At 31.1% G+C, this 26,258-nt stretch overlaps 7 protein-coding genes and 1 long non-coding RNA gene across 20 annotated transcripts; 4 read left to right on the forward strand and 4 right to left on the reverse strand.

Annotated features, from left to right (window-relative positions):
- Positions 1-2,647: 2,647 nt before the first annotated feature.
- On the reverse strand, positions 2,648-5,949 carry LOC122521443 (GPI mannosyltransferase 3). Its single transcript, XM_043642193.1, has 3 exons — positions 5,858-5,949; positions 3,144-5,706; positions 2,648-2,799 (listed from the first exon to the last, which is right to left on the reverse strand). The coding sequence occupies exon 2, from the start codon at positions 5,629-5,631 to the stop codon at positions 4,153-4,155; it is 1,479 nt and encodes a 492-aa protein (XP_043498128.1). The 5' UTR covers positions 5,632-5,706; positions 5,858-5,949; the 3' UTR covers positions 2,648-2,799; positions 3,144-4,152.
- LOC122521444 (venom acid phosphatase Acph-1-like) lies at positions 5,929-9,714 on the reverse strand. 3 transcript variants are annotated; one of them, XM_043642194.1, is made up of 8 exons: positions 9,197-9,309; positions 9,032-9,131; positions 8,056-8,105; positions 7,721-7,825; positions 7,338-7,603; positions 7,105-7,261; positions 6,697-7,026; positions 5,929-6,595 (listed from the first exon to the last, which is right to left on the reverse strand). In XM_043642194.1, the coding sequence occupies exons 1-8, from the start codon at positions 9,248-9,250 to the stop codon at positions 6,398-6,400; spliced, it is 1,260 nt and encodes a 419-aa protein (XP_043498129.1). In that variant the 5' UTR covers positions 9,251-9,309; the 3' UTR covers positions 5,929-6,397. The 3 variants fall into 3 exon arrangements, with proteins under 3 accessions (XP_043498129.1, XP_043498131.1, XP_043498130.1); XM_043642196.1 differs by lacking the exons at positions 9,032-9,131; positions 9,197-9,309 and adding an exon at positions 9,623-9,714; XM_043642195.1 differs by lacking the exon at positions 9,032-9,131 and having other exon boundaries at positions 9,197-9,331.
- Positions 9,713-16,343, forward strand: LOC122521439. Of its 4 annotated transcripts, none has more exons than XM_043642178.1 (10): positions 9,713-9,786; positions 10,670-10,972; positions 11,086-11,346; positions 11,415-11,644; positions 11,715-11,955; positions 12,048-12,260; positions 12,347-14,042; positions 14,134-14,789; positions 14,868-14,995; positions 15,071-16,343. In XM_043642178.1, the coding sequence occupies exons 2-10, from the start codon at positions 10,799-10,801 to the stop codon at positions 16,095-16,097; spliced, it is 4,626 nt and encodes a 1,541-aa protein (XP_043498113.1). In that variant the 5' UTR covers positions 9,713-9,786; positions 10,670-10,798; the 3' UTR covers positions 16,098-16,343. The 4 variants fall into 4 exon arrangements, with proteins under 4 accessions (XP_043498113.1, XP_043498112.1, XP_043498111.1 ...); XM_043642177.1 differs by having other exon boundaries at positions 9,732-9,808; XM_043642176.1 differs by lacking the exon at positions 9,713-9,786 and adding an exon at positions 10,278-10,545.
- A 273-nt stretch (positions 16,344-16,616) lies between these two features.
- LOC122521448 lies at positions 16,617-16,927 on the reverse strand. Its single transcript, XR_006304769.1, has 2 exons — positions 16,792-16,927; positions 16,617-16,690 (listed from the first exon to the last, which is right to left on the reverse strand). It is a non-coding gene; the product is annotated as an uncharacterized LOC122521448 (long non-coding RNA).
- On the forward strand, positions 16,651-21,300 carry LOC122521442 (polypeptide N-acetylgalactosaminyltransferase 35A). 7 transcript variants are annotated; one of them, XM_043642190.1, is made up of 9 exons: positions 16,651-16,779; positions 16,880-17,060; positions 17,137-17,220; positions 17,353-18,031; positions 18,132-18,249; positions 18,340-18,828; positions 18,937-19,068; positions 19,141-19,336; positions 21,213-21,300. In XM_043642190.1, exons 2-8 carry the CDS (start codon positions 16,883-16,885, stop codon positions 19,300-19,302), a joined length of 1,842 nt encoding a protein of 613 aa, XP_043498125.1. In that variant the 5' UTR covers positions 16,651-16,779; positions 16,880-16,882; the 3' UTR covers positions 19,303-19,336; positions 21,213-21,300. The 7 variants fall into 7 exon arrangements, with proteins under 7 accessions (XP_043498125.1, XP_043498123.1, XP_043498121.1 ...); XM_043642188.1 differs by lacking the exon at positions 21,213-21,300 and adding an exon at positions 20,850-20,937; XM_043642186.1 differs by lacking the exon at positions 21,213-21,300 and adding an exon at positions 19,408-19,468.
- On the reverse strand, positions 19,086-20,455 carry LOC122521447. Its single transcript, XM_043642198.1, has 2 exons — positions 20,294-20,455; positions 19,086-20,227 (listed from the first exon to the last, which is right to left on the reverse strand). Exons 1-2 carry the CDS (start codon positions 20,351-20,353, stop codon positions 19,802-19,804), a joined length of 486 nt encoding a protein of 161 aa, XP_043498133.1. The 5' UTR covers positions 20,354-20,455; the 3' UTR covers positions 19,086-19,801.
- Positions 20,517-21,926, forward strand: LOC122521446 (gamma-glutamylcyclotransferase-like). Of its 2 annotated transcripts, XR_006304768.1 has the most exons (5): positions 20,517-20,731; positions 20,850-21,148; positions 21,213-21,317; positions 21,541-21,643; positions 21,835-21,926. XR_006304768.1 is itself a non-coding variant. In XM_043642197.1 (4 exons), the coding sequence occupies exons 1-4, from the start codon at positions 20,627-20,629 to the stop codon at positions 21,560-21,562; spliced, it is 531 nt and encodes a 176-aa protein (XP_043498132.1). In that variant the 5' UTR covers positions 20,518-20,626; the 3' UTR covers positions 21,563-21,750. The 2 variants fall into 2 exon arrangements, 1 of the variants encoding a protein (XP_043498132.1); XM_043642197.1 differs by lacking the exon at positions 21,835-21,926 and having other exon boundaries at positions 20,518-20,731; positions 21,541-21,750.
- A 488-nt stretch (positions 21,927-22,414) lies between these two features.
- On the forward strand, positions 22,415-24,944 carry LOC122521121 (glucose-induced degradation protein 4 homolog). The gene is made up of 4 exons (XM_043641587.1): positions 22,415-22,865; positions 23,334-23,501; positions 23,586-23,818; positions 24,034-24,944. The coding sequence occupies exons 1-4, from the start codon at positions 22,719-22,721 to the stop codon at positions 24,095-24,097; spliced, it is 612 nt and encodes a 203-aa protein (XP_043497522.1). The 5' UTR covers positions 22,415-22,718; the 3' UTR covers positions 24,098-24,944.
- The last annotated feature ends 1,314 nt before the right edge of the window (positions 24,945-26,258 follow it).

The following is a 26,258-nucleotide window of genomic DNA, read 5'->3' on the forward strand; positions in this document are numbered from 1 at the left end:
AAGGAGATAGATGAATATTTTATATACCTATGGCTACATACAATATATGCATATAGGTGTATATTCAAAGAGAGAGAGAGAGAGAGAGAGAAAGAGAGAGAGAGGGAACTGGTGTAAAACGTCTTTGGAAGTTAAGTACTTGGCGCTTGGCAAGTAAAGCCGGTGGTATCGTTACGCCTATGACGACGGCACCCGATTGGTCATTCACCTGTTGCTCCCCAACTACGATTGGTCGAGCACGGAAAGGTTGCGTGTAACGACCGTTTAGAAGTAGACAAGTGCATCCTCGAGTGGTCCATAAAACCAACGCGATGGCAAAAGCAATGAGAAAACTACGAATTTCAAAAATATCTTTCCTCTCGATCGTGTGCTCAAACTTTCCCTCTTTCTCATCTTCTTTTATTTCCAACTCCAAATGTCTTTGAGATTGTTTCTTTTTTTTATCTTTTTCTATCTCATACAAATCTTTATTGTATTTATTCATTTTCTTCGTAATTCGTGATTCGCTAATTTCGATAAAACCGCAGTATAAGCGGAGAAGCTAATCGTACGAGCTAAGATCAAAGTCTAATTTCCGAGTGCAAAGTCTTACGACGGTGTCATCGAGAAGCCGGTTTTCTCTACTATACCCGGACTCTGGACTGCCTCGCCCAAGTACATTGCTTCTTGTATATCGGTACTTAAATCAAAACATTCAAGTATCTATATACGTATACTCGATCACATTTGATCATTTTGTTCATCGGGAAAAGAACATTTTTTTCCGGGCCCTTTCCAATCGTTTTGATACGCTCTCGTATTTGAAATTATAATCAAATGTTAATAATATTATAATAATCCCCGTCGTACTTAAGTATTCAGATAATTCACGCGAATCATGAATATTTAAAAATATTTAAAAAAAAAAAAAAAACAAACATAGCAGGTAGTTTTTAATCCTTCCAAAGTACATTACCGTGTATATACTCGTGCACTTCGTGCATTTCGTACATCTCGTGCATCGGGATCATGTAAGACGAGATATCCGCCAATGAAATAAAGATCTCTCAACGTGAACGATTTAGCATTGACAATTAACTAACGAAGGCGCGCACGGTGAAGGCTAGGTAGATGGATCAAGGATATCGACGGTGAGACTCTGGGAGAAAGGGACGGTCTTACGTCACCGAAATTGCGTAATTTTTCAACTATTTCGTTGGCAATACTTGCCCAAGAATCGAGCTATGCGTTCAAAGTCATCAAATTTGATCAATGAAATTAAGACAAGGGCTGAACGAAGAAACCATGCAAAATTAGGAAAAATAAAAAATGTAGTACGCGAATAGAAAAGTGAAACGAAAAAGATCTAAATAGAAAATATTACCTCGGTCGTCGATAAATCATATCCGAATGTGTTTACTAGTTGATATTCTAATTAAAGCTAATATTTTTGTTAAACGTTTCTTTCTCAAATCGTTTGGAAAAATGGGAAGAGACAAAGATATAAACTTTCATTTGATTACCGGCGTGCGAATATTAATTAATATAACGGCAAAGTGGAACGACTAGAATCATCGTTCAAAGGATGATGAGCCTTCTCTAAGAACTACGAAACTATACTCTTGAGTGAATCCGCTTCGGATGCCATGGAAGTATATAAGGAGAACGGATTCACCAACATTGCACCGAAACTTTCTCTTCGTAGATATATTTATGTATCTTTCGTGTTCTACCTTCTGTATATAGCGCTTTCGAATCATTATTACTAATTGTAAGTTTATATACTCTCTATCCTTTTTCATTCCTTTTCTATTAAAAAGACAATCGAAAACATTATCGATTAGCGTGGAATTAACTAAATTGCCATTGAATGGATGTCTAGAAAAAGGGCTTACCTATGTTTTATGTTAATTTCATCAAATTTCCAATTAATTTCTCGTTGTATCAATCCTCAAAAATAATTCATTGTTTTTACGTTTTCCTATAAATATTTATAAAGCGTAACATAGACGCACTCGTCTTCCAAACACCCATTCAATTAAACCTATTTACGATTACTACATATAAATATATTCAAGATGACAAAGAGAGATATTAAACACCCTCGCTAATACGTTATAACCGCAATTTCATGAGTAGGTGTTTTTCCTTCGTATATATGTATACCAGAGATTGAGAAACGTCGAATAGTTATTAGAAGAAGGGACATAGACGAAAGGGAGTGCTCTCGATTCATATCTTTACAAAGTAGGGATAGAGTCGAAATCAAGTTTTATAAAGAGTGGTATGTACGATGAGTAGTATTCCTGAGGAAGCGAGCGTGATAGGAAGAGAAGAGAAGAGAAGAGAAGAGAAGAGAAGAGAAGAAAGAAAGAAAGAGAGAGAAAGAAAGAACAGTGAACGTAGAAGAAGGGAGAAGGGAGGTAGAAGGATGGAGAGAGAGAGAGAGAGAAAGGGAGTGTGTGGTCGGTGACCCGTTCGGAACGTTGACTCCATGTAGTCAATCCCCTCTTTATATTTTCTTCCATCCCGCTTGCACCACCTTACTGTACCTTCGATTACGAGCATACGACCGCGAGATACCTTACCTTACTTTGCTTCGTCTCATCCGTTCCATCCGCGATAGTTAATGATCGTGTCCTACCTTTGCTATTTCTTCTTCTTCCTCTTCTTCCTCTTCATCAAATCCATTTCCCTCTCTTTCATTTTCTAATCGAGCCGCTCCTCCCTCCTTAACGCGACGAAAAATTATTACTGTTTTCTCTCTCTCTCTCTCTCTCTTGCAAATCTTTTCCAGTCGCAGCCGCCATATTATAAATCCTAGCAGGAAAAGATGAAAATAAAGTTATAGAAAGCATAATTGCTTGGATGTCTAGAAGAGCGTATGTTACGTTATATTAGAAAACGGGCGTATAATATGTCAACTGTTTCTTTCATATATATTTCTTAAACAAATAATAAATTTTATCCGTCTTCTTCTCTACTCGGTTATTATGTAGCTAATGTTATTCTCCTAAAAGATACAAAAATACAAATTCAACTTGAATATAAATTGGGATTGACTTTCTTATCGTTTCCGAGCGCGCGCGTAAAACTTGAAATCGTGCATGGAATTTATTCAGAAACAAACAAGAAAAAGAGAGAAAAAAGTAATAACGGGTTACCTTCGATCCAGTTATGATGAGAAAATGCCGTTCGAGTAAGCGAACGTAAAAGATGGCGATATGCGTTCTCTGTTCTATGATACTTGCACGCGTCTTTTGCACAATAATATTATATTTTTAAATCAATTGTGCGCGTTCGTACACGGCTAGAGATCAAAATCTATTTTTAATAAATCATTCGATCGAATCTTTTTCTTCAATTTCTCGAAGAAGGAAATAACATCGAGTAACAAGATAAAGGATTATTGTTAGCTTCAATAATAACAGAATAAAAATCATTCGTTGAAAATGCTCACTTACAATTAGATAAATGTTGATCAAATTTAACTGTACGGTTAATCAAGTTTTGGCGTATTCGGTGCTACCGTGAATACCGTTAAAAACATTATCGTTCCTACGACAGGTCTTTCAGATTCGAAATTCTCTCTCTTTCCTTCTCTGAACTAACGGTACTCACGTACTTTGCTCATCCGCATTCGCACGCGCATCATTTCAGTCATGGAAAAGCACAAATTATAAAATGTAAATCTTCCAATTTGTCTATCCTTAATATTAAAAAACAAAAAAGCCGCTGCATCCTAATCTAATTTAAAAATAAGTACATAGAAATCTCGGTATGTTCCTTACCTTATCGCGTCGAACAATTTTTATTCGCGTAATAATAAATAACGTATATATAATGTACATCGTGCTATGATCAAATAAATCAAAACTTTTACCACATTCTTCCGTAATAATTATTCGAAAGTTCTATTCGTGACTATTATCAGATTTACTCTGTAGTTAAATCAAAAGTTACAACATTCAAAAAGCGAAAACATTATACCATATAGCATCAAAATTAAGTATTATATCATTTCTAAAGTGAGATTATGTTTTATCATTTTTTAAGTACCACTTTATATTTACTGCCTATTTTTTCAAGTAAACAACTGTTTACGCAAAGTTATAGTTAATTATAATAGGTCGAGTAATGTTAACTTTAATCTATTCATTTAATAAATGTTATTTAATCTATACGTTTGTATAACATTATATATTTTCCATAATTCGATTGTGGAAAATGAGTGTGAAAAACTTTGCTTAATAATCTATAATTTTCAAGAAAATCTTTTATCTTTGATGGAATATTATCAAACATTATTAGATGACTTGGTATTACACCATATTTCTGTAAATCATTATTTCTAATCCAAAGCATTGGATTTTCAAAAAATTGATCCGCCTCGTCTACGTAGTCATTAGAATTTGTAAAATTAGGTTCGCAAGTCAAAAATCTAATAGGCACGTCGATGTGCAAATGACTGTATAAGGGTGTGGCGTGACAGGGTGTTAGGAATAATATATTTACAGATGTACAATTTTCATTAATCAAATCGTTTTGTAAGATATTCATAATATCTAACGTTCCACGTTGATGGATCAAAGAAAAGTAAAGTCCAGGAATTAGATTGGTTATCGTTAAAATATATAAAAATATCTTTCTCAATAATTCTCTAGAAATTACTTTGACGTGAATGGTACAACTTGTACTTATATATATGAACATTGGCAGGAGCGGTAATAGAAAGCGAAATTCTTTGTGAGACAATAAAGAATAAACACCAAGCGTCCATCCAATAACTACCAACATTACTGCCTCTCTATGAAATTGTTTAGGACGTTTTATTATTTGCGGAAGCATTCCTAAGAATGTAACGCAATGAAGTCCTAGAAGGACAGGTAATGCGGAAAATATATACCACAATGTATGTTCTTTTCCATACATATCGCTTATTGATTGTAGAACATTTAAACGGAAAAACTCCCACCAAGAGATCGTCAAACTTTTGTAACAATAACTATCTAATATCGCAGAACCTAATAGATATATAAAACCAACCATGCCGTATTGACAAATTAATAATATTTTGTTTTGTAAACTGGTAGATAAATGATATATACATAAGGGTACCCACACGATAGCAGCAGTTGGTCTTATTGTACAAAGAAAACCAACTACCCATAGGTATCTAGCGCTTTTGATATTAGCGTTGCGCCAAGGAAACATGGATAAAGCTATGATAGTACAAACAGTTTCTAACGAGTTAATGAGTGTGCGTGTGGCACAATAATACCAATACCAATTAATACATAAACTATATAACATCCATTTGTTCTTGGTCCATTTATAAAATCTATAATCGGCATAAGCACTAATCATAGCTTGGAATAATCTTGGTAGTAGCGTTAGAGTAATAACAGAGTCTAAAGAAAAATTGGCTAATATCCGATATAAAAAACTTATCAAGAATGGATAGACATAGCTACGGATTTTCGCAGTCCATTCCCAGGTGAGAAATCCATATCCAAAGGCAAGACGATGGGCAACTTCCAACGATTGCCAGTATTCGTCTGGCACATGTGCGGTTTGTACAACGAAAACAGAAATTAATCTCCATAGAAGTAGGAACAAAAATGTCTTCAAATTTGCTGGAAAATACATCATGTGGAAGGTGCATGTGTATTATCGGTCAAGAATCCTATCTATTCTTGTCCATTGATTAAAAATATACTTCCTAACCTGAAAATAAATTGATCAACGTTTCGAGACTATGATACAATAATTGTTAATCACACTTTCACATAATAACGCATTCGTAAATGTGTATTCTAAGATATATTCGATTGAACGAAATAGATCAAGATAGTTTCGTAATAAATTAGTAACATACGGTCTGCTATCGTGGAAGGAATATTTTGACACAACGGATAAGGATATCGCAAACATGATAATATTCTTTGATAACATGGAATGTGCGTTATTTATTCTACTAATTCCTTTCTATCCTATTCTATCTTATTCTATCAATATATATATAGATATATAATCAATTTCATTTAATTGATATTATTTATAAAGATTATGTATACGTAAACTAATGCTCGAAATAACTAACGATAATACCGATTGAGTAACATAGTATTAGGTAAGATATATTTGTCTGAACGGTAATTGGATCTCGTTCTACGAATAAGCTTGGACTTCTCATCCAATCACTTTTAAACTTGAAATCATGTGACCTATAAATTTTCTTTTTAAAATTGTATAATATTAATCTCGATTATAATACTTTATTATAAATAACAACAAAATATTGAATGGAATTAATAATCAATAATGAATAAATTAACATTGAGAATTGAATGTTCTTTCTTAATCGATAATATTGCAATGCGATGAAATCATTTTAATTGGCACAAAATGATGTTCATTAATTAAGATATATTTTCTCGACAAATAGATTTTTCAATTCTTCTTTTGATATCGTATCCCAATAGCAATTTATGTCATCGTCAGAAGGAATAACGTCTTTCACTATATCTAGATATGTATCTATTGGGCAAATTTCATCACAGTTTTTAAGTTTAAGCGTAATTAATTGCTCGCTCACACCAGTCCACAAAAGCATCTATTAATAAAATAAAATAATATATAATATATATACTATATAAATATTTAGAGCAATCTATTATAAGTTTAAGAAGAGTAACAATAATAAAATAATATCACCTTAATAAAAAGTTTTCCTTCGGTATTACGTAATTTTTCTACTATAATCGTTGATCCATAACTAGGTAACTTGGGTATATGAATATCGTGTGCTCTCGTAAAAGCTGCTATATTAATCTCATGACCGCTATAAAGATAAATTTTCCGAGGATTCTTTCGTTTTTCGTTTATATTCATATTTTCTATAAATTGTCTGATCAACATGCCACCGGTTAAACGTTTTAATGTCGCTGTATACGAACGAATCTCATATTCGAGAAACACGATATCCTCCATCTTTTTATAAATTTTCTCGGTACACCATTCTGGTAACGTTAGATTCATAGCTTTCTGAAATAAGATAATATAATAATCAATTTGAATGGTTGTGAAAATATGAACGCGATTGAATTATAAATGAAATATTACCTGTGCTGCCAATAAATTAAAAATTTCGTAAGCCGCAGTGAGAGTTGTAACATTCATACCAGTTTTGTTTGTAAGATATTTTAATACATCCGTATAAACTTCACTTTTATCGCGTATTTCTTTTAATTGCCTTACTTCTTCTAAAGCTTCTTCGTACCTGCAACATTATAATTCAATCAAATATATTTTGTTATTTATATTTCGTATAAATGATTTTTAATTAAAATACCAACATTGGACAAGCTTGAGGCCTCAACAAATTATCCACTCTTTCTGGTGCATAATGCGTAGGAATAGCTAACCATGGTAAATCGGGGTTCCAGTTCTGTTTATCCGATGGTGGATAAAGACCTGCTAAAACCAATTGCAGGGACATTTTAGTCCGATCGATATCCGTGCTACGAGCGTATACGTCTTTAGGATGATATAAATCGCCCAAGAAATTATTGTAGCGTTGCCTCAACATTTTTCCGATCGAATATTCACGCATTTTTCCTTCCTATAAGAACGAGTAAGAAAAATACATTTATTTTAAAAGTATTTACTTTGTTTTTCATATGAAAACTTTTAAGTCAAAAAAGGTATCAAATTTACAAATGATTTCATTAATACTTACGTTAGTCAACTGAGCGACCCCCCATGGTTCGTAAGAAGACCCATTGTGAGGATCGTTGGGGTACATTTCTTTAGCAAGTGGCGCTCGTTCTCCATGTCTGAATAACTGTAATTTCAAAATAAATTTGTATTAACAATTTAATACGCTATGATTATGCGAACTAGAGTTCATTTATTATTTGATAAGACAAGGAAAAACTATCTATAAAATAATGACCGAATGTTCGTTTATGTGAAAATGATTATATAGAAATATATAAAATCTTGAAATCTCCTTAACATTCTCTTATCGAATCTTATCGAAAATTCCTATAGATAGAAAAAAGTCATATTTACCACTTGTACGAGTTCTAGTTCTAGTCCCAAACTAAATTCGTTGGGTTTACCTGAGAAAACAAAGGAAATTAATAATAAAAATAAATAGGTCGTTAATCCTGCTTTAATGAAATACATCCCGCGATGATTAACTCGATGATTAACGATTGACGATAGAAAATAAAGATAAATTTAAGGCATAAGATGGAAAAGTAAAAGTGTATGTGGTATGATCGAGCCGCAAAAAAGTGTTCTTGACCGTGTAGTGTTCGGACGCGTACTACCGCGTACTACTACTGTATCTATTTTATAAGATTAATATTTTATTATCTGACCTTTTAATGCGATAATATGTACTTATAAATGGGGAAATTATTTTATCATTGCACTTTAAAAAAAGTTCCATGAAAATGAAGAAATATGTTTAATCATTAAATGTTGCAATATTCATATTATAAGCATTGATCGCCTTTAATAAATTATAATATATACGTAGTTTGTTTAATTATTCCATAATTCAAATGTTAGCAACTACACATTTATAGATAAAATGACGTAACAATTAAACTTTTAACGTCAATCTCGTAAAAACAAGAAAATAGAAATAATTGTTTTTGACGTTATCTGATCACTTATATACGATAATCGTATTATTGCCCGTTAAAAAAATCTTCATAAATTGAAAACAAATAGATAAATAAAAATAATTACTTGTAAAACGTTGCAATATCATGTCATAGAAACTTATTGCCTTGAATATATTATATATAGATCATATAATTGTCGCATAATCCAAACATTAACAACTTTATTTATAGATAATGACGTAATAGTATAACTTTCATAAATATACCTAATGATATTTATTCACGATTGTGGCAATTTCGTGTGTGGCAAACGTGTGTTTATAAACGATGTACGAAGATGAAGATGACGATTTCGTAGAAATTAATGTCAAAAGAGATGAAAAAAAGGAGGAGAACAAATTTACCCTTACTTATAAAACAAGAATGATATAATAATGTAGCTAGGATTAATACGATTAGCGCAGTCCTCGTATCGAGTCTTGAACGTGATCTTGTTTCTTGCATGATGACCTAGAACTTCAATGTAGAAACTTGTATGTGTGTATTATAGGTGATATGCACGCCTATCTACGTACCTGCGTATGCACGTGCACATCTATATGCACTGGAACGTGCACTCGAGTGCACATCGCCTATCCTACTACACTGTTTTATTACTTTATTATTCTTATAACATAAAAGCTTCATAAATTCCATATTTCTTCAGATTTGTCTTTGTCTGTCAACGAATAGCATTTTTACAAATGTCAAATCATGTTTAATAATGATTGTACAACAAGAATGCAGCAACGATATGTAATAGTAGTAGTAGTAATAACTAACATAAATATCGTGTAAAATGCTTATTTGTGAATAAAACGAATACGTGGATCATACGCGTATCTTTTGTAAAATGATTCGATGCTTATGGAAATTATATATATGTATATATATATTATATAATATTTTTTTGTTATATATAAATATATATATGTATATGTGTATGTATATATATTACGTACTCTCGTTCGAGGTTTGATTGGACGCCGTCGTGAGTTTGTATTTCGAAGCGCACAGCACAAGTTAATCTGAAAATAAAGCAAAATAAATGTAACGAGGTAGATGATTGTATCAGTATTGTTTCATCTGTACTGTTCTCATTTGTGATCGAAGGGAAGATATATATGTACGTCCTTTCGTGCATTTTGGTAATATACTCTATGTTATCTAATCATCTTATGCCATCTTGTATCAAAGCTCAAAAGCAAAACTTTTTGAATGTTCAAGTAAACTATTTCGAAATGATCTCAAACGAGTAATACCTCGATTAATAATGCATTTGATATGTAATTATAAATATGTATGATATTAACGTTAAATTTCAATGCAACTAAGCAATATCAAAAAATTCAACAAAACGATTTGAAATTAATTTCATGAAAAATGCTTTTTTAAAAAACAAAATTCTCTTTAAAAAGAAGATGCACCGCAATTTCAACCAATCGGATATTAAGAATAATTGCAAGGTTGCATTGAGCATTTTCTAATTTGAAAAAATGAAAGTAAACAGTTGTTTTCGTCCAATCAAATTGAGTTTACGTCGACATCCGATTGGTCCGTTTACCGAAATACGTTCATTGGAGAAAGGCGCGAACGATCGTTTAGATTTACTTTTTATCATTTTTCAAATGTTAATTTGAATGCGAATAAGAAGGAAGTAACGCTGTGTTGTGTATGTCAGATTTAATATATTTCGAACATTTATTTATCAATATAAAGAACAGTTCAATGATTAAATTCAATTGTTTATGGTAAAAAGATGTCAATAAACGTCACCGTCAGTGGAAATCCCATAAATATACGCCGTGGAAGAGTAGTATTGTCGGATTTAGACCAAATTAAGAAAAATGAACGCGACCGTAGACGAAGATTGCGTCTAGAACAAGTGCGTTATGAATCAATTATCTTACGAAATATCATTTATATTTCTATAATGATTAATCTTTTATATGTTTATATCTATCTTTCATATGTTTTATTTGTATATGTATGGAAACGTTTATGTATAGGTTAGACAGCAATCGAAAGAAATATCTAATAGACTTTTGGAAAGAGCTAAAAATATTGCGCAACAAGAGTTAGGAAAATTAGAAAAAGATGACAAATTTGAACTTAAACGTCTTCACGAGAGAAAAATTATGGAGATCCAAGAAAAGTATCAAGAAGATATGGAAACTATTGGTCAGGCACACTTGGCTGCTGTTTTAGAATCAGAAGTACTAGCGAATATAGAAGATGAAACTGATAGAAATAGGGAAACTGCTTTAAAAAGAGGCAAAGAAGCTTTAGAACTATTAAAAAGTTCGGCAAAGGTAAATAATATATTTTTGTATTATTACATATTTCAACGCACAGAGCATTAAAATGTCTTGATAACTTATCGTGTAAAGGCCATTATAAAAATTAAATAACACCTGTGTAAAAGGATGACCAACATGCTATGCATCGACAAAGATTGCAGCAGGTTAGAGAATTGGAAAATAAAAGATCATCTTTGGTAGCTGAACTTTCTAAAAAGTCTGCCAGCCAGCAGGACGATTCGTGTAGAAATTTCAGTCAAGAGAACGGAACGTCTTGTCAACAAGATCAAACTAATGAAAATCTAAATAAATCTGCTAAAAAGAAAAAACTTAAAAGACTTGCTTCTAATAAATCTCCTGTGAAAAAAACTAAAATCAACGAAAAGGTATTATACTTGTTTCGTTTATAGTTTCTATTAGTATCTACATGCATAATTTTTTTGTTTTTTTATAGATTAACAAAGAATCTCAAGAGAGCCTTTTGCCGTTGCAACTTTCACCTAGACAAAAAATCCGCATGCAAAATGAAGCATCGAAAAAATGCGTTACTACCAGTAAATCTGACAAAAAATTAGAAAATATTGATAATATTGGACATACGGATCATAAAACTCAGGACGATAAAAGTCCACGACAGACAGTACCCATCTTAACCATTTCTACGAAAGCACAAAAATTAGCAAAGTACGTTTTAATATATGCAACATTTTTTTTTTAAAGAACATTGTATATGGAATTTTGTTTTTTATTTAAGATATAATCCAGGAGATTACATACAAGATTCATCGGATTTACTAAGCAATGACAGTCCTTCTCTTAGCGACGACTCTTCATATTTTTCTGATGTGTGCGATCAATCAACTTGTATTAGAACTCCAAAACATCATACGTCCTTAAGAGATAGTAAAGTGCAATTGTATGATCATAGTACACGTCAAAGAAATAATTATAATAGACCTCTGGACGTAGTCGAAAGATTGGATATAAGAAACGAGGTTTGTGTGTTAAGATGAAATTTAATATTTTAGGGTTACTTCATAATAGTATATAAGGTTTATTTTTATATCAATATTTATATATTTTATAGCCAAATGCAATAGATGCAGCTAAAGAGGTAGAACGTACCGAAAGTATTGAGTCTCATGCGACCGAAACTCATAAACTAGCTTCTCAGAAACGAGGTGATGATGCAATTTTACGAGAAAAAGTACGATCCGACTACCAAACGCTTATGAAAAGTTTAGATCATCTCTCGTCCGAAGAAAGAAAATTAAAAGCCAGCGATGTTCAACGTGATCCAGTAAGTATTATTTCTATCCCTCTCTCCCTTTATCCCTCTATATATACATACTTATAAATTTAAAGTATAATCGGTTTGTTTGATAGATGAATGATGTACAGTTACGAAAATCTCGTAGGAAAGAGTTACAACAAGAACATAAAAAAAAGTTATGTCGAAAATTTGAAGCTATGGCTGAAAAAAGTTGTTGCGCGAGCCATTGCCCAAACCTTATGGAGAGAATAATTACCCTTAAAGCAGATAAACAATCTGAAAATCATGATAAAAAAGCAGAAGGTGTTTGGAAGGAAGCACACTTTGTTGAACCCCATGTACCAGTGGTTAAGTCACCAAAAAGCAAGGATAAAAGGCAAAAGATATCGCGCGACGAGTTAATACTGGATATGTTGAAAAAAGTTGAGAAACAGAAGATGTTATTATTAAAAGAATTTGGTGCGAGCTTGCCAGATGACATTTATTACGCAAGTATGACATCCTTAACCGAACCTGACAAATCTGACGAGACTCAGAAGAAAATGCATCGAGAGACGTGTCTATCTCCCGAAGTAACATTAATAAACATGTCCAATGGAGAAAATAATAATAATAAGGAGGCCAGTAAGAAAGTTAAAAAAACGAGCGAATCAACGAAATGTGAAATGGCTGTGCAAACATCAACATTACAAGATGCAGGTATTGCCGAGGATAAAGGTATTCAAGTAGAAATAAAAGCTACGTGCAATGATGCGACCAATGCAATAAGCACCAACGAAGAACTTTCTACTAAACATTATCCGATCGAGCCAATAATTACAGTCATTACTCCTGAAGTAGAAAATAGTAGTAGCGGTTCTAATAATTCTATGATTACTGGCGTCATCATTGATATCGATAATAAAGAAGTCAAAGTTACCCCGAAGAAAAAGAAACGCACATTATCTAAACGAACGTCAATGAAGGCAATGCAAAAATCGCATTCTGCACCACCGAGTAAAACCTCTTCTCCCGTAAAAAGATTTTCTAAATCCTTACCTAGCTCCTGTCGTAGCAGTCCACGCAAAATTAACATTCAGTTCAAAAAGAATGGTTTAGATGTTAATGTAGATCCTCCTGACGATAAAAAACCAACTATAGATAGTAGCACGGATAGTTCTGCAATGTATTCTTCATTAAATACACAAAATTCATCTGTACGTGAACCATACGAAATTCCTGTTATCAAATCTCAAAAAAAAGTAATCAAAGTAAGAGATATTTCAGACACTTCTACGTCATTTGCTAGTCCACCACCTTTGGCACCTAAGAGACCAATTGGTACTGCAAGTAGTACTACACCAATTTTAGAAATGTTAGATTTTTCAACGTTCAGTACTATAGAAAGAGCAAAAAGAGATATCAGTCCTGTATCGACGCCAGAAACTCCTTCTCCTCGCACTATGAAGATACCTTCCAATATACCTCATACTGAGAAAATTGGTAAGGTACTTAGATATAGCGAGGAACTTGACGATACAACAACATCTTTTACCAACAAAGATACATATTCGCCTGTTTATGAAAAGCAGAAAGATATTTCATTGGCACAAAGTCTTTATCCGCAATATTTACCATCTTTACCTAAATCGTGTACTTGTCAAAATCCTCAATGCAAATTATTACACATTAAACTAGAAGATATTCAAGATTTTGCTCTCAAGAATTGTCCAGAAATTCTCAAGAGATATGAAGATCTTCAAAATACTTGTACCGAGAGAATAGCTTCTTTGACCGATCTTATTGAAAAAGTTCGAAGCGAACAGAGAGGTATGCTGAGAATAACTAAACTGTTGGTTATTTAATTTTTCTTTTTTCTTTTTTTTAAACCTTTACTATTTGCAAATTTTCTTCTTTTTAGGTATGGAACTTTCTGTAATAAGTCCTCAGGATGAAATGAGTTCTATGAAACTACATCCGGAAATGCAAAGTAGCATGAAGAACGTTCAAAGACTGGTAGAAAATATAGAAGCAATACATTATCAACTTGCTAAAACTCTTCACGAATCACAGAATGCTATTATGAAAGGTGAAGCTATTAATAAAGATCTATCTAAAGATACAGAAAATCAATCAGTACATTCTCAAACTAAAAGTAAATTAGATCATTCAGTAAGTACAACAGTTGAACATATCAGCGATAAGCTTACCTCGTCTAAAGCTAAATCTAAGCCACGAATATTAAAAGAAGAAAAAGTAAATATAAAGCTAAGCAGATTTCAAATGCCTCATAAATCATCGGCAACTATGACAACTGTTACACAAGAACGTAATTCGTGGCCTCCAGTTAAAATTCCGACTCAAGACGATAATACGATCGAAGAACTTTCAAAAGAGATTTTAGAAAAAAGTAGAAGTAAATCGACTGGTATGCCTGTATTTAGAAAAATTGCTGATTATGAAAATACAGATGTATTTCCACTTACAAAACCTGATAGTTCCAAGTCGATTGGTAGTCCTTCCAAAAATGGAGGAAATAATAATGTTCCGGTACAAACTACTGACATTACTGTCGAGGTAAATTATAGTTATATTTTGATCAATATTTGTTAATTAAATTATTTATTAATAAAAATGTATGTATATATTTTCTAGTCGGAGAAAGATGTAGTTTCCGAATCTGAATCTGTTGGTATATCTAAAGTATTACCATCTTTGGCCTGTGGACATCGCACGAATGGAAGAAATAAGCCACCGGTTACCTTACACAGTGGATTTTATAAGTATGTGAATAATTTCAAAATGTCTTATTAATTTATTAATATTAATTTGTCTTTAAATTGTATATTCAATTATAGAACAGAAATCGAATCTATGGGTCATGAGTTGTCAACGATAATAGAATTCGATACACCAGATACAGGAAATAAAAGTCACGTAACTATGAAAAGTTCGACAGCCAAATCGTTTGTGACGGACGAATCGCAGAGAGAAAAATCAGCAGTTAAAAAATCAGTTGAAGTACAAACAACGAAATCATCGGTCACTGTTAAACCATCTATTCACGTAGCACCCTTACCCATTCAAGGTTCTTTAGGTAAGAAAATTTCCCAAGCTTCTTCATCTTCTTTCGCAAAAAAGTCGACCGGAGAGATGTTGGCTTCTAAATTGCAAGAAAACGAACAGGCGAATCTTTCGCGAAGAACGCAAAATGAGATGCATCTAGAATATCGAAGGACAGATAATGCGACTGGATTAGAAGATTCGGTTAAAGAGAAAGTTAACAAACAATTACAGTGCAATACATCTGACAAAGAAACAAAAGAGGTGTTACAAGAAAGATTCGAAAAAGATAAAGCATCTTCTACCAGTTCAAATAGTTTTTGCGAGTTATCTGGAATTTCAGAAATTACTAGTACACCATCCTCGAGTTTACTTAAATACGCTTCGTCCGAGGAGATGGAAACAGCGCTCAAACAATTAGGTCTTAGTTGGGCTATAACAACTTTGAAAAAAACACGAGAAGCAAGTGCTCTAAGTTCTTCCTCTAATTCGGACGTAACGCCTTTAAATACTGCTAGGAGAATCATTTCTCCAAATAAAAAACACGTGGATCCTAAGATCGTAAATTTATTGGATTTTAGCGATGTATCTTCTATATCTATTAAAGAAGCTAGTAAAAGTACGGAACAAGCGGTTCTATTTAAAGGTAGAACCTCGACGCCCAAGTTACAAAATTCTAATTCTAATACCGATAAATCTAACTCTCTTCCTACCAATTCATCTGGAATAAGTTTTCAAGAACCTAGTGACAGTTTAACAGTTCCGAACGTATCGCTTATTAAAAAGAAACAACCTAACGCTAGACAATCAAAATATCCTTAACATAACTATTATTATATTGCATATATTCATATAATCATATATACATATAGCATATTTCGATACGTATTTTACAAGAAGATACGAATTTTGTATACATGTTATGATGTTACACGAATGTTGGTTAGATAATATAAACAATGAATATTTATATTTTAATGGTGATGTATCTATAATTATATTGTTTTATACATTGTTATTGCTGAAAACTTTAATAAATACATAAAGTATCTTTTATACAATGAAAAATGGTCGATCATTCGTACTCGAATCGTTAAAGAGAATTACTGACAAACTAAGAATTGAATTTTTATAAAAATATATATTTTCCGAAATAACTACGATTAGCTATTGATTGTCGATTGTCGATACCTATCGACAAACTAAATCGAGTCGCTACGCATGCGCTGAAAACTTATCATAAAGTATTAAGAAATAACGAAAATAAGAGAATGTCATTACGCTATATGGTGCTCTGTTACATGTTTTCTCATATCCACATATCACATTGATATTTTTCTATTTTCTATTTTCTATTTTCTATATGTAATGTCCATTTCCGTGCCAATTCTTGTACAGCCTTTTTGTCACATAACCTGAAAATATGTATTTCAATGTAATTCATACAAAGTAACGATTTGTATTAATATAAAGGGATATACACATAAGGTGGCATTATATCGCAGTAAGTACACACATTTAAATATATTTCATATGAATAATATGCAAAATGGGAACAATATAGTAATCTATTAAAAAAACAAATATTTTATCCTCAACATTAGATTATGCCAACGACGTACACTGCATTTCTAACTGGGGTTGTGATGGCATCGCTGACATGGATACTGAGCTTATATCTATATTCTACGCTCTCCCATAATGAAGGAAATAAAAATATTGAATCATCATTACCTTCATTCAATTTTCTACAAGCCTTAACAAACACCAAAAATTTTAGTAAAGGTATAATAATAAGCGTATTATCCTCATAATAAGCAATAAATAATATGTATATAGATATCTATTTACATTTTGATAGGCATAAATAATTATGAAAACAGCGACAAGCTGTTGCATCATTTACAAGCGGTTTCACTTAAACCTGCTGTAACATTAGGCGATGGTAAGATAACACTTGTATTTTTTTGTATTATTAAATAAAGTAGATGTAAATATCCTTATAAATTACCATATATTTATATTATATAATAATTTATTAATGGTTTGTACCTCTTATCATAATATATTTCTTTAGGATTAGATACTTTAGGAATGGTGAGGAATTTCGAAGATCAACGAAAAAGAGATGAAGGGTACAAAAATTATTCTTTTAACATCTTGGTATCAGATAATATTGGTTTTTACAGAGACATACTAGACACAAGATATAAATTGTGTCAAACGCAAAAGTATGAAAATAATTTGCCAAATGCTAGCATCGTCATTTGTTTCTACAATGAACATTATACAACGCTCATGAGATCTTTAGAATCTTTGATCGTAAGAACACCAATTTCATTATTACATGAAATTATTTTAGTGAACGATTATAGCGAGAGTGATATGTTGCACGAACAAATAAAACGTTACATTAATAAATTTAATGGCAAAGTTAAATTGTTTAAAACTGAAAAAAGGGAAGGATTGATTAGAGCAAGAATGTTTGGTGCGAGAAAGGCAACAGGGAACGTTTTAATATTTTTAGACAGTCACATTGAAGTAAATAAAGAATGGATAGAACCTCTTCTTTCAAGAATAAAATATTCAAGGACTATCGTGCCTATGCCAGTTATAGATATTATAAATGCGGATACATTCCAATATACTGGTAGTCCTTTGGTCAGAGGAGGTTTTAATTGGGGACTGCACTTTAAATGGGACAATTTGCCTGTCGGTACATTAATCACTCAGGAAGATTTTGTAAAACCTATCAAGTAAAAAGAAAATACCTATTGATAAATATATCTATTGATTAATTTTATCTATTAAAAAATAGACATTATTTATATAATTATTCCAAATTATTATCGACAGATCGCCAACAATGGCAGGGGGACTATTTGCTATCGACAGATCATATTTTATGGAATTAGGAGAATATGATCCTGGCATGGACATTTGGGGTGGTGAAAATTTAGAAATCTCCTTCAGAGTAAGATAAAGATCTATAGATATGTATAATAGTTGATGCAATATAGTCCAAATTATTACACGAATTAGAAATAAATGGTATTATTTACAGATATGGATGTGCGGTGGAAGTATTGAACTTATACCATGTTCTAGAGTGGGTCATGTGTTTAGAAGACGCAGGCCATATGGTAGTAACCAACAATACGATACAATGTTGAAAAATTCTCTACGTGTTGCCTATGTATGGATGGATGAGTACAAAGATTATTTTATAAGAAATGTCAAAAAAATAGATTACGGTGATATTTCTAGTAGAGTTGCTTTACGAAAAAAATTAAACTGCAAGAGTTTCGCTTGGTATCTCAAAGTTGTTTATCCTGAATTAGTGTTACCGGATGATAACGAAAGTCAGCTAAAAGACAAATGGTCAAAGTTAGATCAAAAATTGATGCAACCTTGGCATTCGAGGAAACGTAATTACGTCGATCAATATCAAATCAGACTTACTAATTCCACATTATGTATTCAAAGTGAAAGAGATATCAAAACTAGAGGTTCCAAACTCATTTTAGCCCCATGTTTAAGAATCAAATCACAAGTAAGAATTCGAAAATAAAAATCTCAAATAATAACCATCAAAGCGACATCAACAACTGGATCTTTGTGGTGTAATATTTAACAATAGCTTTTTTTTTTGTATACCTAGATGTGGTATGAAACGGCAAAAAATGAGTTGATACTTGGACAAATGCTGTGCATGGAAGGAGCAGGAAGGGTACCAAAACTTGGAAAGTGTCATGAAATGGGCGGAAACCAAGAATGGCGACATAAAAGCTCTGTAAATACAAACGCAAATTTCTTTTTCTTTTTTTCATATTTCTTGTTAATACATGCATGTATTTATATACAGAACGGAACACCTATTTACAATACGGCAATTGGTACGTGCTTGGGAACCTTACGAGCAAGTAAAAAGGCAGAAATTATCATGAATCTGTGTACAAAGTCTGACGTGTCATCAATGTCTTGGGATCTAATTCGTTCGAAAAAGGGACAGAAAGCAATCAGATAACGCATAAACGGTGCTCATAAAAAATATAACGTGTGTAAGTTACAAATTATAAAAAAAAGTATCTTTGATATATTTTTTACAGTGCATCAAATTGTTTGTGTATAGCAAAAGAAGCGATTTCTGTCTATTAGACAAATTTTCTTATCTATCATAATCAATTAAAGAAGAAGAGAAAAAGGAAAAGTGATATTTAAAATATGAACAAATTTATAAGTTTTTTTTAGTTTGTTACAAATATTTCTGTTTATAAAATACTATAAAAAATGCATAAAGATATATTGCTCTTGCATATCCTTCTCTTCTGATTCCTTGTAATCAATTTATGTCCAGACTATTGCAATACTTTTGCGCTGGAAATTCAGGTGCGTTATACATTGCATAGCATTTTTGTAATTGATTACATATAAATTATTCCTATTTTATATTTCACTTTAATAGCACTTTCTTTACATAGTTCTATGATAATTAAATAGCTCATATTTTCGGTCAATAATTTTATTTATGAATTGATCAAATTCCTACATTGTAATAATAATAATCTTTCCAATTCTTTTCTATCGTTCAGTCTGTGATTACCAACGCAGATTTCTAAAAATTGTTGCAAGTTGGATAAATCGCTATTAGGGCTATACAAAAAAATAATTAATGCGTAACGCCAGATTAAATACTCAATTTCATTAGAATAATCTAATAGGAGTGGATATAAATGTTGTATATGCTTCCAGTTTTGTTTTCCTAAATGTGACCTAATCTCTAACATAAATAAGCTTTTAGAAAATCCTGTAAAAGACACATAATCCGATATCCTTTGCAATGACGTACTTGTGCAATGTTGTCTTATTTTGTGATTCTTTTCGTAGTTTTCGTTATCCCAACTTCTCTTATTATTACTTAACCTATTTTGTACAAATTCAATAGCTTGTTTCTGTAAAAAAATGTAATATGATTGATTATAATTTAATTAATAATATTATAAATAATTAACACTTACCGTACTTTTTTCCTTAGCGAAATACACTCGACGAGATTTTCTCTTGTTTTTATCTGACATTTTTGCACATGTGTTATTGAAAAGTTAGTAGTAACAATTTTGCTTCTCCATTCAACATTATCTTCGCGTAGAATGCAGCATTAATAAAATATTCCAAGGGGTCGAAAATTGTCAAGGTTGGCCGCTAGGTGGCACTTAAGTCGACATTAATTGTAGCTCCTTATCTTCCGTTTGTTTACTCATCGTTAATTTGCGTTCAATGTTTCTTGTCGTGTCATATTTATTTGCATTAATTATTCGCTGTAATTCTGATCGATCTAATATTCTCGCAAGATGGCAAGTACATTCTTATACTTTGCTTATGGCAGCAACTTGTTAACGAAAAGAATTCACTTTAATAATCCAACAGCAGTACGAAAGGATATTGGTCGCTTAAAAGTAAATTGAGCAGATACATTGTTCTTTTTATAATTAAATTGTATACGTCTGTATACGATACGTAGAAACATTTGAGAGAGTGGTCTAGCAGTTGTTACTATTTCTCCAAATTTTCTAGAATTACAGACTTGATTTTATAACGTACTCTAAAAGATGGGGAGGAGCAGCAGCAACGATAGTTCCTACAGAAAACTCTTCTGTATGGGGTGCAATTTGGGAATTAGATCAATGTAATCTTTCTACGTTAGATTGTCAAGAGGGTGTTATGGACAATATATACTTTCCATTAACTGTTGATGTTGAAACTCCCAGCGGTGATGTTTTGAAATGTAGAGTATATCAGCAAACTATTGTACCAGCTAACTATATCAAACCAATGTGCTTGCCAATCGAGAGACTACCATCGCCTCTTTATTTGTATGTATTATTTTATCACCATTTTCTCTTCCTTCCTCTACCTATCTGTATTCTATCATTTCAGAGAAACAATTATTAAAGGTGCTCAAGAGAGTCAACTTCCTGATAGTTATATACAATTCTTAAAGATGATTTCGCACAATGGATTTAATGGAAAATGTGAACTTAGGTAAGATAACTGACTTACTTTCGCTATACATCTATCAAATTATTAATCCGCTATTATCGCCCATTGAAGTCAACAGTCAAACAAGTTCATTTTTATTTTTTATAATGTTCTCCATGTAAAAGTCTATTGGATAGGTTTTATGTAATTTAATTGTAAAGAGAAGAATGTATCTGTTCAAACTGAAATACTATTTACTATACTAATACAGAAATTTATATTGCAGCTTATCTTTGAAAGAAACTTAACATCTGCGACTCTAAACCTTGGCTAAATCTGGAAAATTCAGCTATTAATAATTCTCAAGTTTCCTGTACAATTTGTTTAAGGTATAACAGAGAACTTTTATTTTCACCAAAATCTATTTGTTTATCCGTACAATATTGAAAATAATGAATAAGTTGTTGTATATATAAATCTATATTACAGTACTCGTGTGCGTGCGTGTTTAGAAATAAGTAAATAATAAATCTATTTAATTAAATCATTATTATCACTGTATAATTCACATCTATTTTAGATGGGTTCTTTTCTAATACATCTTTATTCAATTGTGCTTCCTCATTATTTATAAGATAATACAGCATAGAATAAAATATTATCTCACGATAAGAGGGCAAATAATATTATGTGCATCATTAATATCTATTCTTACTCGCGTTTTTTTCATTTACAAACAACATATATATTTTATATACATTTAAAAGTCAAAATATTATATAATTAAATTTCACACGTATTCATTGTACTTAAAGTATTTAATATATGTATTAGGGTAGGGTGCTATTTTTAAAAATTTTTTAATAGTTAATATTCCTTTATTTTAACATAAATCAAATGTAATTCTAAATATGTATATATAAAAACTATTTGTAAGATAGTTTGTAAATAAAAGTCTTTTCAATAATACAGCATATAATATATATTATAATATTCTAGATTGAAAAATATTGTACTATACGATATTAAATGTGAAAAATGTATATAATAATCTATACAGTAATTTATATAATAATTGTGCTGTAATTCATAAATAATTTAAATAATTTTTCAAATCCCGCCATTTTTACTTTACCTTTAGCACATATCCTGTATATATATATAGGATAGTAAAATTGAATAAAAACATGTCATTGAGAAAATTGGGAACGTATTGAACGATCTTGGAATGTAAAAAATGGTGAGCATAAATAAGAAAATTTGTAGAATTAAAATATCCTGATAAAAATAATGAAAGAAGGAAAGAAAAAACGAGCAAATCCGTGGAAGTACAACTGGGTTCGAGGCTTCATATAAATACAGCCATATTCTTCAAATTACCGGCAGTCATTGCGCGAATCTTGTGATGTAGAGTTCTTCGGTCAACAAGAAGAAGTATTGAGAAAGCATTCACTTTGGCCGAGAATGCCGGTGAAAGTCGATGTAATTCCACCGCCGCCTGCTAATTCGAAGCAGCCGGGTGTTACCAAATCTTTGCTCTACAACGGTTCGCGCTTTCAAGGATCCCAAAAGTCCAAGGGCAATAGTTACGACGTTGAAGTTGTTTTACAGGTTAGTTATTCATTTTTCTCGAAATTACATGACAAATTTTGCGAAACTTTATTGCGCGTCACCTTCTTTATCTATTCTCTTTCTTATCTTAGTTTGTCACTTCATTTTAAAATGGCACATCAAATGAGAGTATTATTAATAATTAGTATAATATCTAAGCCCTTTAGATAAAGTTCATATTATCAATACGTTAAATACGTTCTCCTTTCGCGATATATTATTTCTTCTATACTGATACATTATTTTTCTAATATCTCCGTGATGTAATATATTTCCTACTTTTGAGACGAATTTTCAATTTTTTAATTGCCTAAGGGTGTCAATGTCATATTCTAAATATTGATGTTTACAAGAAATACATATATTATTATTACTCTATCTATTCGATCCTATGAGAAATGTATGTAGCCAATGGTTCGCTCAAATTTTCTTCCCTTTCCATAAGTTTGCATCGCATTTATGTTTTAGCATGTGGATGAGGAAAACAGCTACTTATGTGGTTATCTTAAAATAAAAGGTCTTACAGAAGAGTTCCCCACGTTAACCACATTCTTTGATGGTGAAATTATTTCCAAAAAATATCCATTTTTAACTCGTAAATGGGATGCGGATGAAGATGTCGATAAGAAACATTGGGTTTGTTTTTCAATATTCTATATATATCTTTAACAAAATGTACCAAGCGCAATTATAAATATCATTTACTTTCTATTATTTCAGAGCAAATTTGAATCTTTCTGTCAATACGCCAAAACTTTTAACTCTGACACATTTGATTACGAGGCATTAAAAGGGACAGACTTTGTGTTTATGAGATGGAAGGAGCATTTTTTAGTTCCTGACCATACTATCAAAGATATTAATGGAGCTTCATTCGCAGGCTTTTATTATATTTGCTTCCAAAAGTCTGCTGCAACAATCGAAGGTTTTTATTATCATCGAAGTTCTGAATGGTAAGTAAATATTAGATTTATTTATATAATCAAACTAGATAATCTAAAACGTGCGTATGCTTCAGTTTGATAGCTCAACAAAATACGTCTCCTTCAAAATACTTTCTCTGTTGAACGATATATTTTTAAAAAAGCAATTATATGTTTATACATATACTATTAGTTTAATGAAATAAACGATATGATTGTTATTAGATTATTTATTATCATTGTAGGTATCAATCATTGAATTTAAGGCACGTTCCAGAACACAGTATACAAATCTATGAATTCAGGTGAAATCCATGCTTTTACTATATTGCCTCTCTAAATTCGTATGTTTTCTGTCCCAGCATACAGATCTCATAAAAGTCCTTGGTATTCAAATTATTCATATATTCATTTCTATAAGATATATTTATTAATCTTACATTTACGAATTCGAATCTTGTTAAATTTGAGTTAGTTTTCGGTATAAATTTCCAAACACAACGCATCCGCGCACGCAAGTAAACGAGTATGGTCGTTTTTAATTCTGACATATAATATATGATGTGTACTATATTGCTTGGTATAATTATCAAAATGATGAGTAGAGTGCTTCTATGAGAGATATTTAATTCAAACAATTATTTATATAAATATTCATTGTGTGAGGCACTTTAATCAAATAAATTAATTGATACTTTTTGTCAATTGAAATCATTGTTGTTGATTATTTAATATTCATATATTCTACAACGAAGGCTAACTTCTTTGTCATTGTTGCATGAAATAATCTCGTAAAATTCTGGTATGTTTATTGTTATTTAATCTATTCTTTGGAAATTGTTTAAAACAGAATTAAATGATACAAAAGTAATAGTTATATATATATCTGATATTTAGAATTATATAGAATACCTATATTATGCAGTTTGGTTTTTCTTTCAAGTGTTACAAGTTTTATTCTTATACCTTTTCGATGTTAAAACTTTAAAATTGCATAACTGCTTCCCCTTTTCTTTTTTTAGCAATGTCCAATTTATCGTTCATTCTTTTAAGGAGTATTTATGAGATCTGCTTGCTCAAATAGGTATGATCGTGTTACGATGAGAGTGTAATATTTGATTTATATTTGAATGAATGACATCTAATGTGTGAAAAAGCCAAGGAAAGCTACTATATAAGAATACATTTAATTTCAGTCATTCAAAACATCCATGCATACGATTTTAAATATTTTATTCGATTCATAGTTTATTGACATAAGAATGGTGTGACGATAATATATATATATTATCATAACAATCTTAAAATACTTTAGCGAAAAAAGGTTGCTTACATCTGCATCGCAATGTTGATTAACTAAATCATAACACAGACAGTGACAAAACATTTTTCTTATTGTCAAAATGAAATATTTACTGATGCTAATAATGTTCTTTTTCCTTTGTAGTGTTACATAGAAACTTAAGGATTAGCAACCTTTCTTTGTCAAATATTTCTCTTTTATTACATTTGAGATTACGAACATATAAAAAAATTTATAATTACTTGTTACTCTTAAGAAAATGTTTTTAGACAAAAAGTATCAAGTATCTTCAGGCATTTTCCAATTACAAAAACACTATATAATCATACTTGTTAAAAATTTACAATTATTTTGTCATCGTCGATGTATCATTAAATGTGCCTTTTAATTGGAAAATGCCTCTTTTATCTTATACTCTTCCACTTTTCAAAGTTCTTTTGAAAGATCATTTTCCGATAGAAAAATTTCCATTTTAGACACGACCGCGAGGAGCGTGTCTTATTTATGGTTGTACTTAGAAGGTGTATTTTTCAAAAGTAGCAATAACAAATTGTATTATTTGTACGTAATATATGGCAGAAGATGTTTGTGTGTGTGTGTTTAATAACAAATCTACTATATTAGAGAATCAATAGGTAGTTACAAAATCGATAAGTTGCAAAAATGCACACATTCAAACATTTTCTGTTATTTTTTTCGAAATATTTTATTATTGTTATTGTATTAGTTTTTTCTTATTTCATTTTATTTTATTTATATTATCCCGTTAAAAAAAAATATGTCCCTAAAATGTTAGACCCACATCCGTTATATTTGGCAATAAGAGAGTATTTTTTTTAAATATTAAAATTATTTTTTACATATTTATTTTTATTTATATAATTTTATTTTTTGTTTTTTCAATGTTTTATTTTACAAAATCAAAATTTACATATGGAATAGTATATACCAACAAGATTATGTAGAATCTCTTTCGATTTTTCCGTTATTATATTAATAATTTATCCATTTTTGTCTAGTTTTACATATAATGAATATATAAATTATATTCCTTGTATATCTGAGTGATTATTGCATACTCTTTTACAAAATAACATTGTAAATCACTCATTAAATGCGAATTGAATAGATTAATAGTATCACAAGCCGGTAAGATTAATATGATGA

The sequence above is a fragment of the Polistes fuscatus genome, unplaced genomic scaffold (assembly GCF_010416935.1).
Source record: "Polistes fuscatus isolate 324 unplaced genomic scaffold, CU_Pfus_HIC Scaffold4, whole genome shotgun sequence".
NCBI classification, from domain to species: domain Eukaryota; kingdom Metazoa; phylum Arthropoda; class Insecta; order Hymenoptera; family Vespidae; genus Polistes; species Polistes fuscatus.